The sequence below is a fragment of the Astatotilapia calliptera genome, chromosome 2 (genome assembly GCF_964374335.1).
Source record: "Astatotilapia calliptera chromosome 2, fAstCal68.1, whole genome shotgun sequence".
Classification (NCBI taxonomy): Eukaryota; Metazoa; Chordata; class Actinopteri; order Cichliformes; family Cichlidae; genus Astatotilapia; species Astatotilapia calliptera.
The window spans coordinates 19,671,502-19,690,875 of record NC_137423.1 but is presented as its reverse complement, the minus strand read 5'-3'; the positions used below and the strand labels follow the sequence as shown (position 1 = coordinate 19,690,875).

At 44.8% G+C, this 19,374-nt stretch overlaps 1 protein-coding gene across 1 annotated transcript; it reads right to left on the bottom strand.

The window, feature by feature from the left end:
* Window positions 1-6,053: 6,053 nt before the first annotated feature.
* LOC145432166 (uncharacterized) lies at window positions 6,054-18,735 on the bottom strand. The gene is made up of 2 exons (XM_080308778.1): window positions 16,715-18,735; window positions 6,054-6,099 (listed from the first exon to the last, which is right to left on the bottom strand). The coding sequence occupies exons 1-2, from the start codon at window positions 18,733-18,735 to the stop codon at window positions 6,054-6,056; spliced, it is 2,067 nt and encodes a 688-aa protein (XP_080164904.1).
* Between the last annotated feature and the right edge of the window lie 639 nt (window positions 18,736-19,374).

The window sequence follows — 19,374 nt, the reverse complement described above, 5'->3', positions numbered from 1 at the left end:
ATCAAAACACTGACAGAATCCATGGATGGCATGCTTTTGAGTGTCCTTGCAAAGAAAGGTGGCTATATTGGTCGCTGATTTGTTTTTGTTTTGTTTTTGAATGTCAGAAATGTATATTTGTGAATGTGGAGATGTTATATTGGTGTCACTGGTAAAAATAAATAATTGAAATGGGTATATATTTGTTTTTTGTTAAGTTGCCTAATAATTATGCACAGTAATAGTCACCTGCACACACAGATATCCCCCTAAAATAGCTAAAACTAAAAACAAACTAAAAACTACTTCCAAAAACATTCAGCTTTGATATTAATGAGTTTTTTGGGTTCATTGAGAACATGGTTGTTGTTCAATAATAAAATTATTCCTCAAAAATACAACTTGCCTAATAATTCTGCACTCCCTGTATTTATTTAGGTTTTTCTTCTTTTTAATGTACTTTAATATTGTAGCGCAGTAAAAACTAAAAAAAGCATTTCCTAGCGAAAATGCATGTGAATGCTCAAAATGTAAAGATTGTCTGAAATGCTTAAAAATATTTGAAATATTCAAAGTTGAACTTGTTCAATGAGCTTCACTGCGTAAGATTACCAAAACCTCAGCTAGCTTAAGTGTAAATACCAGAAAATGTGCTAAATAAAAGCCAAAAATGTACCTAAACTGAGCTTATGTCTGTGAAGGTTCTCAGTCATCCAGGTCATCGTAGTCAAAGGAGCTTGCAAAGAAAAGCGTCTGGACTTCTTTAAGTTGCTTAAAGATTTTTCACCTCTCATCCGAGAAGCTTCTTCAGCCTAAACTAAGCTTCATTTTATGAACTTTGGTTTGTCAAAACAGAAGGAGATGTTACTGAAGCAGGATGTGTTTTTTGTATCTGTGCCACTAAAATTAGTGTCTGTTTTGGCCTCAAGAGTGGAGAAGAATTAGCATTGGCAAGTGTAGATGGACTCCTAACACTGTCAGGCTCCAAGTTTAAACTCGATGAATCACAGCTACTTTTTGATGTATATATTTTACAAGTAGGGCAAAAAGTTTGGGCATGAAAGAAAGACTTTTTCCGATAATTTTCCATCCTCTGTGTTTTCTGCTTGTGATGTCATCATGCAGAGGAGGGATGTCACGACTGGGCGGCCAACACAGGTAAGTGGACCCAAATGCAGACACCACATGGAGGCTCGGAGGTATAGTGCAAACGAACAATTTGGCACTCAAAAGTGGCACATAATGAAAGAGGGGAGTGCAACAAAACACAACACATGAACTAAGGGTGAGAGGGAAAACACTTGACCTCTGAATATAAACTACCTACTAAACTAACGCAAAGCTTCATATTATGGTACTAAGAATCTGATTTAGACTGGCAAGAACTAAAAGACAAGACTATTACTAGGGATGCTGTGAATGTAAACAAAGCTATGTAACACAAGGCCTGGCTAGAACAATCTCAATAATTGTCAAACAAGAATCAGAATCATCAGTATAAAGGAAGAAGTCTTTATCTGGCTGGGAAAAACAGCCTGGTATTTAAATACTAGGTATTTCCCGGAGCAGGCACACGAGGTACAGGATTACAGGGTTTCTCTCTGAGTCACTGTAATGAAAGGTGAGCAGAGTCAATGCGAGCCCCACGCAGCAGTCTGTGGAGTGGAGGCAGCAAAATGCATAGTCTTACTTGTCTGGGTAGAAGGTGAGGCTTGCAGGGGAATAGAGGTCTGGGTGAGGCTAAACCTTGGTCTCTTGTGTTCTGGGGGCCTCTGGATGTCTGGAGTTTTGATCTCCTCCATACCTGCTTCATGCCCGTGAGGACGGGGCTGTGGCCCCCCCACACCCTCTAGCAGATTATTACATGAAGGAACCTTTTAAAAAAACAAGCGCGTCCATGCTCACAGGTGTACACACGGGTGATCACACCCACAAACTACACCCTTTTTGGCTCCTACCTCAAAGCACACTGTGTTCTGTTGATCTTATGTGCTGCACAATAATGTTTAATATTTAGTATTTACTGTCATATTCCCATATATCATTGTGATGTTGTTTATTCTATTACTCTTGTTCTCTTCTGCTTGTTTTCTTTTTTCTTTCTCAGCAGGTGATCCAGGTGATTGATATATGCATTTTTTATTTCTTTTTTTTTTTCTTCTCATTCTGTTGGTTTTTGTTTTTTGCCCTTCTCCCCCGTCCCTCTTCTCAGCTGTTTCTCTTTCCCTCTTTCTTTCTCCCCTTCTTTCCCCCAGTCAAGTCTGTCCCGTATTCAGTAAGTGAAAATAAAATAAACAATAAAAGGTGAATCAAATGGAACATTACGGCAAGGCTGGGATGGTCAATTTGGTAAAGTAAATCCGTTGGGCATCTTTCTTTGCCTTTAGACAACAATTCTGATGGCAAAAGAGCCAAACGGGACAGGCAAAAAAACAAAAAACAAAAAAAAACCAGTTCGTGTACACTCACTATGAAGTGTTGGGCAGGGAGGCAGGCGAGTTGCACCGAGAATAGAAAACAAACCAGCGACGGGAAGTAGAGTGGTTACTGACAGCAAGATCCAACCTCTGTGAAGCTGCAGAGGCAAGTAGACAGGGTTAGCTTGAGAACACTAAAACAGGATTTACTGAGGTATGACTTTTACTAACATGGGTTAGCTGACGTTCCAGCGAGGAATCTTCTTCCTCCTTGTGTTTAACGATGGTTGGCAACCAACGTAAAGGAGCATTACCGCCTCCTACTGTTCGGAATATGGGTCACCATGACCACCAAGATGAACCCAGTAATTCACAGATACTTGCTTCCTCCTAAGATCTAGGGGCATTTCTCCCATCTCCACCTGCAGGGCCCTGACCGGAGACTTTTTTTTTCTTTTCCTTTTTTATTCTCATCAGAATTGTTGTCTAAAGGCAAAAAAAGATGCCCAACGGATTTACTTTACCAAATTGACCATCCCAGTCTTGCCGTAATGGTCCATTTGATTCACCTTTTATTGTTTATTTTATTTTCACTTACTGAATACGGGACAGACTTGACTGGGGGAAAGAAGGGGAGAAAGAAAGAGGGAAAGAGAAACAGCTGAGAAGAGGGACGGGGGAGAAGGGCAAAAAACATAAACCAACAGAACGGGCAGAGAAAAAAAATACATATATCAATCACCTGGATCACCTGCTGAGAAAGAAAAAAGAAAACAAGCAGAAGAGAACAAGAGTAATAGAATAAACAACATCACAATGATATATGGGAATATGACAGTAAATACTAAATATTAAACATTATTGTGCAGCACATAAGATCAACAGAACACAGTGTGCTTTGAGGTAGGAGCCAAAAAGGGTGTAGTTTGTGGGTGTGATCACCCGTGTGTACACCTGTGAGCATGGACGCGCTTGTTTTTTTTTTTTTTTTTAAAAGGTTCCTTCATGTAATAATCTGCTAGAGGGTGTGGGGGGGCCACAGCCCCGTCCTCCAGGGCATGAAGCAGGTATGGAGGAGATCAAAACTCCAGACATCCAGAGGCCCCCAGAACACAAGAGACCAAGGAAGACCAACAGAGGGGCAGCCGCGCCACTGTCCCAGAAAGAGCTGAGGAGAGTCCCAGATGAGGGCTCACTCAGCAGCCGCGGAGCAGAAGCCAGGGGGAGTTGCAGTGACGCGCCCGTGAGCTCCGCCGGCAGCCAGCCGTGCCTGAGTGACCGAGCCCCAGGCCGAGAGGCCGGGGGCACCCCACCTCCGAAGTGGCCCGAGCGAGCCCCAGGCTCCAGGCCCCGATAAGCGGCCGCCAAGGAGTGAGCCGGTGTGTACCTGGACGCCCACCCCCGGACACAAAGAACCACCAACGCACCGATGTCTGAGGGAGTCCGCCACTGGCAGGGGAAGTGGTGGTAGGGGGAGATAGGCCTCCAAACCTTGGAGGGCCTGAGATGTCCCCAGAGAGGTGGCGCCTGACACCCAACCTGACATATAGACACAGACATACAGGCACACACAGATACAAACATCCATTCCCACCCTCATGCTCTCATATGCACTTACTCCGCACTCAACCAACGTGGAGACAGACATAAAGAGACGCTGTACACACGATCACACTCCCCAAGCGTACTCTACAAACCGGGTCTAGGTACCCTTGCCCCTGGAGGGGGGAACTGCACCCAGACCCAGGTGGTGTTACCCTTTTCCCTGCGGTGGGGGGAGGCAGACCGCCCCGACTCCGCAGCAGCAGGAAGGCCCGGAGACATTTTAAAAGCTCCACAGCACACTCTAAGGGCTTCCGATTGTAGAACATCTAAACGGTTCAGCACAGAAGGAGCTGTTGAACCACATGCACACACCCATAATTAAAGACCGATCTAATTAATGCCTGGTAAAGTCTTTTCAAAGCTGAAGAGCTCGCTCCCCAACACCTCCCAGCTACACACCTCATAACATTAATAACTTTTTAGCATTTGGTTTCAATCCGGTCAATCTGCTCCCTCCATGTCAGTCTTGAATCAAACACAACACCTAAGTACTTAAAAGAGCTCACTTTCCCAATTACCTTGTCATACAGTTTCAATGTCATGTCCCACTCACTGTTCTTTTGGTAAAGAACATCATTTTTGGTTTTTCCACCGAAAACCTGAATCCTCCGTCCAATCCCCACTCAACCACCATATTTACAGCATCCTGAACCTTGCCCACTAGGTGCTCAATATTTCTTCTTTTTCCATAACACACCATCATCAGCAAACAAAGACCTCCCAATTCCCTCAGGAACATCAGGAAAAACATCATTGATCATTATAACAAAAAGCAGGGGACTAATCACACTGCCCTGTGGCGTTCCATTCTCAACCGTGAACTGACTAGAAATTGTAGACCCAATTTGCACTTGGATCTTCCTACCAGATAAAGTCTTGGATTCAATTGATTGTCCTGCCACCAATACCCAACTTATGCAACTTGATTAAAAGCCCATCCCCCCACAACATATCATATGCCTTTTCTATGTCACAGACTCTTTATTGGCCTGTGCTTTCCTAACAACAGTCTCAAGTCTAATAGCATCAGTTGTGTTCCGAGCTGTCCTGAAACCACTTTGATAATTGAGCTGGAAAGAAAAGCGGCTTTAGCCATTATCATAAGTTCCATCAACTTGCACACATTTGATGGTCTGTAGCTATCTGGTTCAGATGGATCCTTCCCGGGTTTTCTTATTGGCACAATAACAGCCTCCTGCCAAGTACTTGGGAGCTCACCTTTAATCCAGACTGTGTTAACCAAACACAGCAGTTCATTAAGCGCTTTCGTACCAAGGTTCTTCAACATTAAATAACAAATTTGATCCTTTCCCGGGGCTGTGGGCTTTGTTTTTTGAAGTGCTCTCACCATTTCCTCCAGAGAAAACACCGCATCCAAACTACTGTCTATGTGCGCCTTTCTTACTAGATCCTCCGAATACCGTGTTTTAGTTTGGCATATTCTGTCTTTTCCCAACACTGATATATTATCAGAGCTATGAATCTTAGCAAAAGTTTTCACCATAACCTCTACTTTTCCTGAGCTGTTACAAAATTCTGTTGGCCTGAGGATAGAACTGGGTAATCCCATTCCCGTCGGTCGCCTCCCATCCTTCTGATCATGCCCCAGAACTTCCCCACTGGAGTGGTTCTTCCTATAGAACAGAACAACCTCAACTGCTCCGTTTTGTTTGTCTAACTGTTCTCCTGACCACTGCCACTGCGTTCCTGTATGCAGTCAGAGCTTGCAGGTTTAGGGTTCTTTGGAGAAATTTAAACTCCTTGTTTCTTTCCTTTACAGCAATTCGACATTCCTCTGTCCACCATGGCACCAAAGTCCTACTTTCCTTGCCTTTACTGGTCGGGATTGAGGCCTTGGCGGCTTCCATAATTACTTCGATAAACTGATTATTCATTTGATCAACACTACTAGACTCATCAACCTTGTCAATCGTTTTCTCACATAGTTTTTGGAATTTTGTCTAGTCAGCCCTATGAAAATTCCACTTCTTATGCACCTCTCTTAGAGATACCTGTATCTTCCCTCCAACATCACAGAAAACGGGATAATGGTCACTTCCTATGGTAGTGTCTGTTCTGATGGTCCACTGACTCATTCCTGCAAGCACAGTTGAGACCAGAGTTAAATCCAAAACCGACTTTGTTCCATTATCAACATTACATCTGGTCCCCCTACCATCATTCAGGCAAACCAAATTGCATGTATCCATCAATTCCTCAATTACCTTACCATTTTTATCTGTGTGTGTGCCTCCCCACACTCTGCTATGGGCATTAAAATCACCACAACAAATAACTCTACGACAGTCACTTCCTTCATTTGAACAAAGACGCGGCAGCTCCAGTCTGGTGCAAGGACTGTAGAAATTGACAATAACATTAACAAACTCCTGTCCCAAACTTCAATAGCTATATACCCCAAATCATTGCCTTTACCCAGGAGTCTATATGGACTATCTTGTTTGACAAACATTGCACACCCTCCCCCTCCACCACGGTCCTCCAGCAAGGAATGTTTGAGAACGCTGGTCTTAAGAGCCTGGCAGCTAATTACACACAGGTGCCACAAATGAGGGGGGTGTGGTGACTCTGCCCAGTGATGGATTCATTGGCACGCAGGAAAACCCAGCACTCACCCGGACCATGACAAGGGAAAATTTCATAAACAAAAAAAAATACATTCTTGATAAAACCTCAAACTGTCGCTGTTTGAAAACTGTAAAAGACATAACCCCCCCCCCCCCCCCCCCCCAAGCAATACCTTAATAGTGTGAGGTCTTGTGACTAGTGGTGTACGGATCAATAGTGAAATATCGACTCCTACGATAACAGTTATTTATGTTCTAGAATCGATTCTCATTTTAAAATATCGATATTTTAGTAATTTGGAGTAAATTTGTAGTTTATCATTAACAGGAACACAGTGGAAAGAAACGATATCATTTGGATCGTCTAAATTGGAAGGAACTGCTTCCTCTTCCACCTTTCATAGTCACATGTGAAATATGGCTGCATATTGGCGTGCGCACTCTCAACAATGGTTGAGCGTAAACTGTGTCATGTGTGCCACAAACAGCCGAGACGTGGTTTGTGATACATGTGGCAAGACAGTGAGGTGTTGTGGCAACACCACTAACCTTGTAAAACACCTCAGAGTAAATCATATGACGAGCTTGTGTTGAGGTGAGCTGAAGAGGGACAGGTGTTGCTGGGGGGAGACAGACGTCTCTTGCAGAGTCCTTTAGTGCTGCAGGCAGGCAACATGTTCAAACTTCAGAACTTCAGATTTGTATTTCTGTATAACAATTCTGCATTATTATTCATTAAGAGCAAGTAGTCTGATGTCCTGTAATGATTATGAAGCTATAATTTGAAATACAATAAAACATTAAATTTTTGTACAAAGTATCTGTATCGGATCAGTATTGTTGATACCACCCTGAATTTTACTTGGTATTCAAGTGGTATCGCACATCACTACTTGTGACCTGTTTAAAGTTTTAACTTTTTCTCCAGCTCACAGTATGTTGAACTAGTTAAATTTCAGGTAGGGTGGGTTTGAAGCTTTCTCCATTCATTTGTACAGCATTCACATTAACAAGAGCAAAAATGTCAAAACTTATCTCATGCCAACATGTTACAGGATACACTGTCATTTTAAAAAAACGTTTATGGTTTTATTATCACTTTGACCTTCAGATTAACTATTTACCTTGAAGGAGAGGTCAGAGGTCAAAGTGACATGACTTTTTAAATTTTTATATGTTACTTGACAAACACACCACACTTGTAAGAATCATAGTTTCTAAGTCTTATGACTTTTTGTCAATTGGCCTTGAATACCTTAGTGTATGTAAGCCAAATTTGAATAGATTGTTAACATGACCCCACTCTTCACCCCTACAAAGTTTTATCAGAATTAATTCAGAATTTTATACGCTATCATGTTTACTGTTCTGTGTTTTATTTACAAGAAATAATATTTTAATTTGATTTGTTTAATTAGGTTAATCTGATGTACAGTACAGTGCAAGTATTTTAGGCAGATGAGGAAAAAAAATGCTGTAAACAAAGAGTGATTTCAAAAGTGGAAGTGTTCATTTACTTTCATCAATCAACAAAATGCAGTGAATGAACAAAAGAGAAATCAGTATTTGGTGGGACCACCCTGTGACTTCTTCTAGGTACACTTGCACACAGTTTTTGAAGGAACTCGGCTGGTAGGTTGTTCCAAACATCTTGAAGAACAAAGGACAGATCTTCTGTGGATGTAGGCTTCCTCACATCCTTCTGTCTCGTCATGTAATCCCAGACACACTCCATGATGTTGGGATCAGGGAGTGTGTCTGTGGGGGCCATACCATCACTTCCAGTACTTCTTGTTCTTCTTTACGCTGAAGACAGTTCTTAAGGACTTTGGCTGTGTGTTTGGGGTCGTTGTCCAACTGCAGAATACATTTGGGGCCAATAAACAATCATTTCTATTTCTTTTTTGTTTTACTATAGTTTATTAATATTTTGCTCTTTACTATTTTTTCTACTGTACCATTCTGCTGAGCGACATCTTCTGCTCGTCAAATACATTTCATTGCAATGTTAACCCTGTGCTAAATTGCATATGACAAATAAAACTAAAATCATTCTTTGTTTACAGCAATTTTTCACACCTGCACAGTACTGTACTTTCTAAGCTTATGTCAAACGTGGATGACGCTTTTGACTGTATTTATAAAGGATATGCAATAACAAGCTGGAATAATATACAAGTGTTCCAGTTAAAAGGAACTGCGTACTGTTTGTGCTAAATTAGTTTCCTGTCTGTTGCTTTTACAGCAGCTCTGGGTTTCTGTTGACAACAACAGATATTAGAATTGTATCTCTGGTGCCTCTCTCAGTTGTTCATGTTCACAATTATTGATTTGGTTCCCTGAAGAATATATGTAATTACAGAAATCATTATGTGTAAGTGTTATTACCCTATAAGTTGCGGACTGAGGCAAAATCTTGTACCATCTATCTGCATTTATAATAGTGGAATCTAACTGGCAGGAGTGCCATTTTGTCATCACAAAGCAATCAGCCAAATTAAAACTTTTGCAGCCAGTGGAATATGAGCTTTGGGATGAGAAATCAATAACACAGTTCCAGATTCCTCAGTTTGGTCCTTCCAGATGGGCGATTATGGCAAAATGTTCTTTGTGTACACAAACATGAAAACAGAACTGCGTGGACATTACGTAGCAGCTGAATAGCCTGAGACACCAATGTTATTAAAGGCAATTTTGCAAATTTCATGTCACCACTGAATGTGGCATGACTTCAAATCAAATTATCAAATGTGCGTAAGAACTGACAATACATTACCACCACTTGCATAGCTGGTAAACCAAGTAGTGCAGGGATTGGGCAAACTGCTAATTTGCTAACTATCAAGAAAAATAGAAAATGAAAAATACAAGTGTCAGTTATGCATACAGTAATTGAATGGCTTGTTGATTACCTAACAGGAAGACCACAATATGTGCGTCTTCAACACTAAGTGTCTGACAAGGTGATCAGCAACACAGGGGCACCACAAGGGACTATCCTCTCGCCTTTCCTCTTCACCGTCTACACCACAGACTTCAGGCAGACTTAAGGAGGACTTTAGGAAACCCTTGACCCCTGTTTCAATCCAGGAGGTCGATGTGGACTTTGGGATGAGTGTATGTCTGCATGTGTACTGTATATATGTCTGTGTGTGTGTGTGTGTGTGTGTGTGTGTGTGTGTCCAGAGTTCAGCTGAGACAGTGTTCTTCGCCCTGCCAGGCTAAGTAAACAGTCTTCCAACCAACCCAGGTGGCCTTGCATGGAATGGGAAGGAACAGTCTAAACACAGTCGTTATCAGGGTGTTGTTGTTCAGCTCCAGCCTTGAGACCGCAGCTGGCGCCATGAAGTGATGGTGGTTTTTACTTTAGTGCAAACAACTCATGAGAATTTCAAAGCTGTTCTAACAGTCCGACACTGGTCTCTCAATCTCCTGTTGGAGAGCTTACGCTCTGTGATGTTGTCATTCTTGTGCTCAAAGAGCCGATTCTGAAAACTCACGACCGCAGTGCGCTGCTCAGAGGTCTTATTCTGAGTATTCACGGCAGCCATAAGCTTCTCCAAGATCTTATCCATGCTGCACTCAATGAGCCCATTTTGAGAAACTCACGCCTCGTCCCATCGTTTCAATCCCAGCAAGAAGCCTTGTGGGGGTTTGAACAGCCGGTTCCGCTTCCTAATTCTTCTATAAGTCAGGGCCAAGTCAGCTCCGATCAGCCAAAACCCTGTTACCATGGTTCCGAATAGGTAGATATCTTCAGCACTCAGGCTCACCCAAGCCCAAACTTCTCGTTGAGAAAAGGGTGTCAATTGCATTTAGGGACCAGTTGATCAATCCATAATTCTCTTTTAGAGAGGTTAGGTTTTAGAGAAGAGACTGTGAGAGAGTGTTCCAGGGAAAAGTAATACAAAAAACACGAGAATAGACAAGGACACAAGAGGCTAAGCAGGGAAGCTAAGGGAGAGGAGGCGGAGGAGAGGAGAAAAGTGCGACCGCCTTCATCAAGAGCAACATAACTGTGTTTGTGTTCCATTTTGCACGATTGTAGTTGGCTGTAAATGGTCCAGAAGTCCCACGTACATGGCCTGTTCTTTTTTTTCTTATCTTTTCATCTTTCAACTTAGAGTCTTTACCCTTTCAAAAGTACTAACACAGGTAAACAAGGAAATGCTTTACAGAACACCAAATATGGATTTTAAAGTGAATAATCTGAAATATATGCCAGGTTTTAATGTACAGTGTGTCCTCAATCCAAATCTAAATAATAACCATAAATTCACATTTAAACCCTGCAGGGTCTCCTCACTCTACCAGTGAGCTTGGAAGGAGAAGTTGTAAGAATTATGTACAGTATTTAAGTCCAGGAATGAACGTGGATTCACACAGGCAGTTTTGCAGTCACTTTTGTACGAGCATGCTTAAACTTTGCACAGATAGTTGTGGGCATACACATACTCACACATCAGCATGCACAATGTATCTTGGAGCCTAAAGGTTGGGCCTGCCCTGAGGGTTGCAGAGATTATTATGGGCCATAGAGTGAGAGAGGGTGAGATGAGCCTTCGATGCTCTAAAAATGGAAAAAATTCCCAGTCTAACAATCCTTAGTCATTTTTACCTGCAGTTAAATGAATTAGGGTTCCACAGAAGTAGCCTAATGGGCTCAAATGGAGCCTTTTTTCCATATCCATTTGTAGTTATTGTATTCACTTCATGCATACCAAGTAATTCCTTCAGTACAAAAACCTGCTGTTGGAGTATTTTCTGTTTCAAGAATGTCAGGTAATTATACATACATACATATATATATATACATACATATATATATATATACATACATATATATATATACATACATATATATATATATATATATATATATATATATATATATATATATATATATATATATATATAATTCCTTCTAACTAGCCTACGCTATGGAGACCTGAGCCACAAAACAGCATGCTCTATTGTGTTTTACATGGTACAGTGCTGTTATAGTGGCTCTCACACTTCACTGTATGTGTTTAAATATAGCTGAAGGCCTTTCTTTCACCTCACATTAGTGTGTGACCTGTATCTGAGTCTGACACCCGATCCGTGGGTCATGCAAGAGTGGGATAGAAATGATCTTGATCGTGTCTATTTTCTGATTGGATCTCAGTATGTCTGCCACTTTAATGAACACAGAATGTGCATCCCAGATCAGGTTTTAATACTTTTTTGTTAATTAGAAACAGCAAGTTGCACCTACTGTGTACTTCCTATGAAGAACCAGCCATTAACCCTTTACTTCTTAAAACATGAAACAATTGTCAAACATAACTCATTTGGAAAATGGAGTGTTTATCAAACCTTCTGACAAATTATGATAAAAAAAAATAGGAATGTGCATATCAATCAATCAATCAATCTTTATTTATAAAGCACTTTTCATACAAAAAATGTAGCACAAAGTGCTTTACATGGTTAAAAGCAGCGCACCCCACCCCGCCCTCAAACTCACTCCCCACACTCTCATTAACATAAACGATCATGAATACACCCCCCCACACACACACGCACACTTAAAGAGTAAAATTGAGCTGGGTACGCATGAGCCGAGGAAACACTATCACAGGGAGCCGTCTGCACCGGGAGCCGGTCACAGACCGCAGCCTCCAGGCTGGGCACACAGCAGGAGGGAGGCAAAGAAGCCCCCCAGCCAGGCTGAGAGGACCCCCAGAGCCCCAGCAGCCACGGTCGATCACAGCCCCGGTGCAGAGAGCCCCCTCTGAGGAAACACTGGAGATATGACCCAATAGGATATATACAGGGTAAAAAGATAAAATAAATAAGAACGGGATACAATATAAATATAAATATAAATATAAATAGAGTAAGAAGATAAAAAATGAATAAGAATAAAAGCAATAAATATTAAAAATATTAAGTAAAAGCTAAATTAATAAATAGAATAACAGGACAGAATAAACAAGCATAAAATAAATAAGCGTTAGGTGAAAGCTATGGGCTTTAAATTGTGTTATATATGCTGCAGCCTGCGTTATTATTATTATTATTATTTACTTTTTTTTTTTTTACAAGTTATTGTTAAAAATGTATTGTGCAATTTATTTAACTAGTTTTAAACTGCAGTTTATCTCTTTAGTAATAATTTTAATGTATCAGTACCTATTAATCTGAGTGAGAAACCATGTTTTACAGAAAGCTAAGTAGAGTGGAGGAACTATCTTTTGCTAACTGGCTCTGAACAATAAAATGTGAAATATTATTGTGGTAAAATCATTGGTCTATGCATTTTTGCTCTGGAAAAATGTAATACTGACAAAATATCTCTGTAAAAAGATCATTCTACAGTTTTCATCACTTACAATTATTGTCAATAACCATTTGGGGACAAACCATTAAGGCTCTGTCCTTTACAAAAAGGACAAATGGCACCCACTGAAATAGTAAAACTCATTTTGTTATGAAGGTTTAAAAATGTTTGCTAAAAACTCAAAATAATAAGCAGCACTGTGAATATAGCCGAAACAACTGCTCATTTTTCTTCCTGCTCCTCTGTTAAACTGACAGTTATTGAGTGATAGTTATGAAGCTTGGACTTGCCATATTGCCTAATAAAGCACTGTGCAGCAGTGCTTAGTCAGTGGCTTGCCATGGATAATTGTAAACAGTATGTGTTCATTTAGATGCACACTTCATTAATCTGACTCCAGCATTAAAGTGATGCACACATACTGTCATTAAAAGGCAAATATGACACAAATATGCTATTAACACACACATTGCTCTGCTTTCATTTAGCTCAACAGCAAGCTTGTTTGAATGTATTGCACTTCCATTTAAATAAAACTGTATTCAATTATAATGATGGTGGTAACATTTTTAATGTAGATACATCCACACCAGTGGATATATGGAGGCAATCCACCTTAAAAGAGATAAAGAAATAATGTTAAAATAATCACCTGAATACCTTGTAGGCTTTAAGAATGACAGCAACAGTACGGTTTTAATGATTCTGTGGTGCGACAACTTCTTTACTGCTGTTGTTGTATTCTTTTATCAGTTTGACTGGAAAATATATTTAAAGTTTCATGTGAGTTTTCAGCATTTTCAGGGTTAACTTCTCCTGCACACCACCCTGTATTCACCAAACTTCAAATTGCCAACATCTGGGTGACATCTCATGACATCTTTGCATATTTACATGTTTCTGATAATCAATTTTCAATTATTAGACAAAGATAAAACATATAAATACAAAATGCTACTTTAAAAGAATTATTTCATTTGATAAGGGCTAAAAAACCAAACTGGCCTGGCTCTGTGTGTAAAAGTAATTGCCCCCTAAATCTAATAGTTGCTGGTTGGCAACAACAGCTGTAATCAAGACTGCAAAAACTGTTAATGAATCTTTCACATTTTTGTGGATAATTGTTTTCTCTTTGAAGAATTGTTTTAATTGAGCCACATTGGAGGCTGAACAGCATCAACATCCTGTTTAAGGTAATGTCAAAGCACATCAGAGTTAAGGTCAGACTTTGACTGAGACACAGCAAAACCTTCATTTTGTATTGTTTGGTTTTTTTTTTAGCCATTCAGAGGACTTGCTGGTTTGAATCATTGTCCTGCTGCATAACGCAAATATGCATGACTTTCCAGACATGAACTGATGGCTGGACATTCTCCTTCAGGATTTTATGTTAGAGAACAGAATGGATGGTTCCATCATTTATAACGAGGCATCCATAGCCTGAAGAACTACATCACCACCACCATGTTTGACTGTTGGAGTGACGCTTATTTCTTCTTTAATGAAATGCTCTCTTATTTCTTATGCTGATATAACAGGAGCTTTGCAAGTCTTCCAAAAGGTAAACTTTCCTAAGAGTTTTTTGGAAAATGTGAAACATAACTTTGTTCTTTCTGGTCAGCAGTGGTTTTGAAACTTTTCAGTTGATGCCATTTTTGCCCAGTCCGGTTATTATTGTTTGATGATGAACACTAACCGTAGCTAATGTCACGGTTGGACGGTCCTCCCTGGGCGATCTCTGATTTTGGTGTTTGTTCTCTCACTGTTTCTCCTCTCCTCTCCTCAGCCGTGGGGTTTGTTTATGGAAGTTCACGCTTCTGGGGAGGGCGTGGCTCGGACGGCCCTCCACCCGGAAGCTCCTCCACGCGGCTCTGGACTCAACTGTGCTTGATCGCTCTGCCAGCTGCTTCTAATCTGCCTCCATCTTACAGCTGTGGTGTTTAAGGAAGATGCGTGTCGATAGTCGACGTAGGATTATTATTCCAAGCAGGTAGCGTTGGTTACTTAAAGGGAAGAAGATTGTATGTTTAATAGCTCCACTAACTCTGTGTTTGCTTTCCTCTCATGGAGTTTTTCTTGGAGAGGAGGATCGGGAAGCACTACTCACACACGGGATTGCATGGACGAAGTAGCACTGGGGATTAAAGAGGAACACCTTAGGATTCCACCATTAACTGTTTATGGCACCTTCTTTGGACACTGTAAATAAACGCACTGTTCTCCCTGTTAACCAGAGCTCTGCGTTTTGGGTCCTCTTTCTCCTGCAACCGTGACAGCTAATTCCCAAGGCCTGCATTTCTTTGGATGTTGTTCTGGGTTCTTTTGTGATCAGTTGATGTGCTCTTGGTGTCAAGGCTCGGCTGTGTGGCAGGCAGGAGGAGGACCCAAACGCAAAACTCACAGACACGGGGATGAACTCAAAATCACAGCTTTAATGCTGGAATGGCAGAACATAGGAAATACAAAACTAAACTGGGAAAACTACAAACTAAGAACTCACAGAGAGACACAGGGAGATCCACACAACATGAGGGACGACGTCACACTGAACAGAGGGAGACGCAGACAGAAATACACAGAGGGTTAACGAGGGAAGTGGGAACACACGGGGAACACAGGTGACACTGATAATCATAACGAGACAGGGCGGGGTGAACTGAACACTGACGGGAGAGGTGAAACAGGAAGTACAGGAGGAGAGAGAGCACGAGTAGAACACCAACGTAACAGGCAGGGGAGACATGGAATAAACACGAAAGGGGACGAGGGCTCATAAATACATAGAGGGCACACAGGGGGAAGAGAGAGCACGGGGAGAACTAGACATAATGGGCAGGGGAAGCATGGAATAAAATACAAACATACAAGGAAACTAAGAACACTGGGCCAACATGGCCCAGGACCATGACAGTACCCCCCCTCAAGGGCTGGCTCCAGACAGCCCAAACACAGAAAAACAAAACCAAACAGAAAACAACCCAGGGCGGGCGGCGGGGGCCCAGGACGGAGGGCTCGGAACAGAAAACAAAAGAGCACGGCAAACACTGGAGCCCAAGAAAACCACCTAAACACAGAGCAGTTCAGGGGGCCGACCGTGCGCAAGGCAACGGCGGAGACGTGGAACCAGTTCAGGGGGCCGACCATGCGGAAGGCAACGGCGGCGATGCGGAAACAGTTCAGGAGGCCGGCCGTGCGCAAGGCAACGGCGGCGACGAAGGAGACAACGGAGTAGTTCAGGAGGCCGACCGCGCGGAAGGCAGCGGCGGCGGCGAAGGAGACGACGGAGCAGTTCAGGAGGCCGACCGCGCGGAAGGCAGCGGCGGCGGCGAAGGAGACGACGGAGCAGTTCAGGGGGCCGACCGCGCGGAAGGCAGCGGCGGCCCTCCAGTCTCAGGCGTGCTGGCCATGGCCTGGTGGGCACAGGACCAGACGAGGCAGGGCCAGACGAGGCAGGGCCAGACGAGGCGGAAGCGGAGGCTGGACCAGACGAAGCAGCCGATGAGGATGCTGGACCAGACGAAGCAGCCGATGAGGATGCTGGACCAGACGAAGCAGCCGATGAGGATGCTGGACCAGACGAAGCAGCCGATGAGGATGCTGCAGCAGACGAAGGCTCTGAAGAGGCTGCTGCAGCAGACGAAGGCTCTGAGGAGGCTGCGGCAGACGAAGGCTCTGAGGAGGCTGCGGCAGACGAAGGCTCTGAAGAGGCTGCGGCAGACGAAGGCTCTGAGGAGGCTGCGGCAGACGAAGGCTCTGAGGAGGCTGCGGCAGACGAAGGCTCTGAGGAGGCTGCGGCAGACGAAGGCTCTGAGGAGGCTGCGGTAGACGAAGGCTCTGAGGCCGGGCCAGGCGAGGACGCAGAGGCTGAGGCCGGGCCAGGCGAGGTTGCAGAGGCTGAGGCCGGGCCAGGCGAGGTTGCAGAGGCTGAGGCCGGGCCAGGCGAGGTTGCAGAAGCACAGGCAGAGGCTGGCCCAGGCGTAGCAGAAGCACAGGCGGATGTAGCCGGGCCAGGCGATGACGAGGCGGTCGCAGATGGCGGCTGGACAGGCTCCTCGGGCCCTCCAGCTGATGCGGCGTGAGGCTGGACAGGCTCCTCGGGCCCTCCAGCTGATGCGGCGTGAGGCTGAACGGGCCCCTCGGACCCTCCAGCGGAGACAGGAGGCTGAACGGGCCCCTCGGACCCTCCAGCGGAGACAGGAGGCTGAACGGGCCCCTCGGACCCTCCAGCGGAGACAGGAGGCTGAACGGGCCCCTCGGACCCTCCAGCGGAGACAGGGAGGTGCTGGCCGGGCTCACTGGAACCCCCAGCGGACGAGGTAGATGGCGGCGTGGGAGCCGCGGAGTCCTGGATGAGCTCATCCGAGCTTCCAGCAGGAGCCGATGTAGAGCCAGAGAGGATTGGGACCCCGGGCTCAATGTTAAGCTGGCTAGAAAACCGCACTGCTACGGGGAACTGGGCCAAAGGTTCAGGTGCGAGCTGAGCTGCTGGACACACGGGGACCTGAGCTGCTGGACACACGGGGACCTGAGCTGCTGGACACACGGGGACCTGAGCTGCTGGACACACGGGGACCTGAGCTGCTAACGGTGGAGAAGTAAATGACTGCACAGGGGACTGAACTGATGTCTGTAGTAACGGTGGTGGTGAGAGTGGAGTAGGTGGTGGAGTTAATGACTTCACAGGGGAATGAACTAGAGGTAGTGACGGTTGTGGTGCTGGTGGTTGAGTGGGTGACTGTGCTAAAGGAGGCTGCACTGGGGACACTGGAGACTGTACTGGGGAAAGCAGGGCTGCAGGAGGCTGCACTGGGGACACTGGAGACTGCACTGGGGACACTGGAGACTGCACTGGGGACACTGGAGACTGCACTGGGGACACTGGAGACTGCACTGGGGAAGGCAGAGCTGCGGGAGACTGCGCTAGAGACTGCAGTGATGGTTGTAGTGGAGGTGTGACGGGTGGAGGAGTGGCTGAAGTGGCTGCGGGTCGGGCGGCTAGTGGCTCAGCTACAGAGCATATTAACGGCAGGGCTATGGGTTGAATGTCTGACTGAGTAGCAGCCTGAGTGGCTGGGTGTAGTGACGGTTGTGGTGGAAGAGAAACAGGTGGTAGTGTGGATGATGGAGCTAAGGGCGACTGAGTGGCAGACCGAACTGATGACTGAAGCGATGGTAGAGGTGAAAATGGAGCTTGTGGTGGAGTTAATGGCTGAGCTAGCGGGGACACAGGAGACTGAGCCGCGGGTGGCGGCGAGGGAGCTAACTGAGCTGCGGGTGGCGGCGAGGGAGCTAACTGAGCTGCGGGTGGCGGCGAGGGAGCTAACTGAGCTGCGGGTGGCGGCGAGGGAGCTAACTGAGCTGCGGGTGGCGGCGAGGGAGCTAACTGAGCTGCGGGTGGCGGCGAGGGAGCTAACTGAGCTGGAAGTAGCAGCGAGGGAGCCGACGGAGCTTCTGGCAGCACAGAAGGTGAATTAGAAGGCCGAATGTCCGGCTGTGGGGTGGCGCGTCGGCTGCGTGAATGCCGTTTCTTTTTTGATGATGGCTCTGACGGGCTGAGCGGCTCCACATCCGGCCCTTCAGGCAGGTGGGTAGTAGCTGCTGGGGGATGAAGGTGGAGCTCGTTGCGGATTAAATCCTGTTCGAGTGGGTGGAGCGCACTGAGTAGCCAGGGAAGACCAGAGAACAAGCGCTGTAGTTTGGTTTCCACAGCACGGCGAAATTCCTTCCCCTCATGTTCGAGCCACAGATGCAGGAGTCTTTCCACGGAGTAGATTATGTCCAGACGCAGTTCTTCTGGTGGGTTGAGTGCTGCTGGGTCCATATCTGGTGACGTCGTACTGTCAAGGCTCGGCTGTGTGGCAGGCAGGAGGAGGACCCAAACGCAAAACTCACAGACACGGGGATGAACTCAAAATCACAGCTTTAATGCTGGAATGGCAGAACATAGGAAATACAAAACTAAACTGGGAAAACTACAAACTAAGAACTCACAGAGAGACACAGGGAGATCCACACAACATGAGGGACGACGTCACACTGAACAGAGGGAGACGCAGACAGAAATACACAGAGGGTTAACGAGGGAAGTGGGAACACACGGGGAACACAGGTGACACTGATAATCATAACGAGACAGGGCGGGGTGAACTGAACACTGACGGGAGAGGTGAAACAGGAAGTACAGGAGGAGAGAGAGCACGAGTAGAACACCAACGTAACAGGCAGGGGAGACATGGAATAAACACGAAAGGGGACGAGGGCTCATAAATACATAGAGGGCACACAGGGGGAAGAGAGAGCACGGGGAGAACTAGACATAATGGGCAGGGGAAGCATGGAATAAAATACAAACATACAAGGAAACTAAGAACACTGGGCCAACATGGCCCAGGACCATGACACTTGGAAAGTTTTGGTAGGCCTCCTTGTATCAACTTCTGGGAAGATTCACCATTATTGG

Excerpts from the sequence above, each read along its gene's own strand:
- LOC145432166 (XM_080308778.1), bottom strand. The coding sequence starts at position 18,735 with ATGGACCCAGCAGCACTCAACCCACCAGAAGAACTGCGTCTGGACATA. Across the intron at positions 6,100-16,714 it reads GCAGCCTCCTCAGAGCCTTC|GAATGAGTCAGTGGACCATC; the intron begins GTCTGCCGCAGC and ends CTGTGCTTGCAG.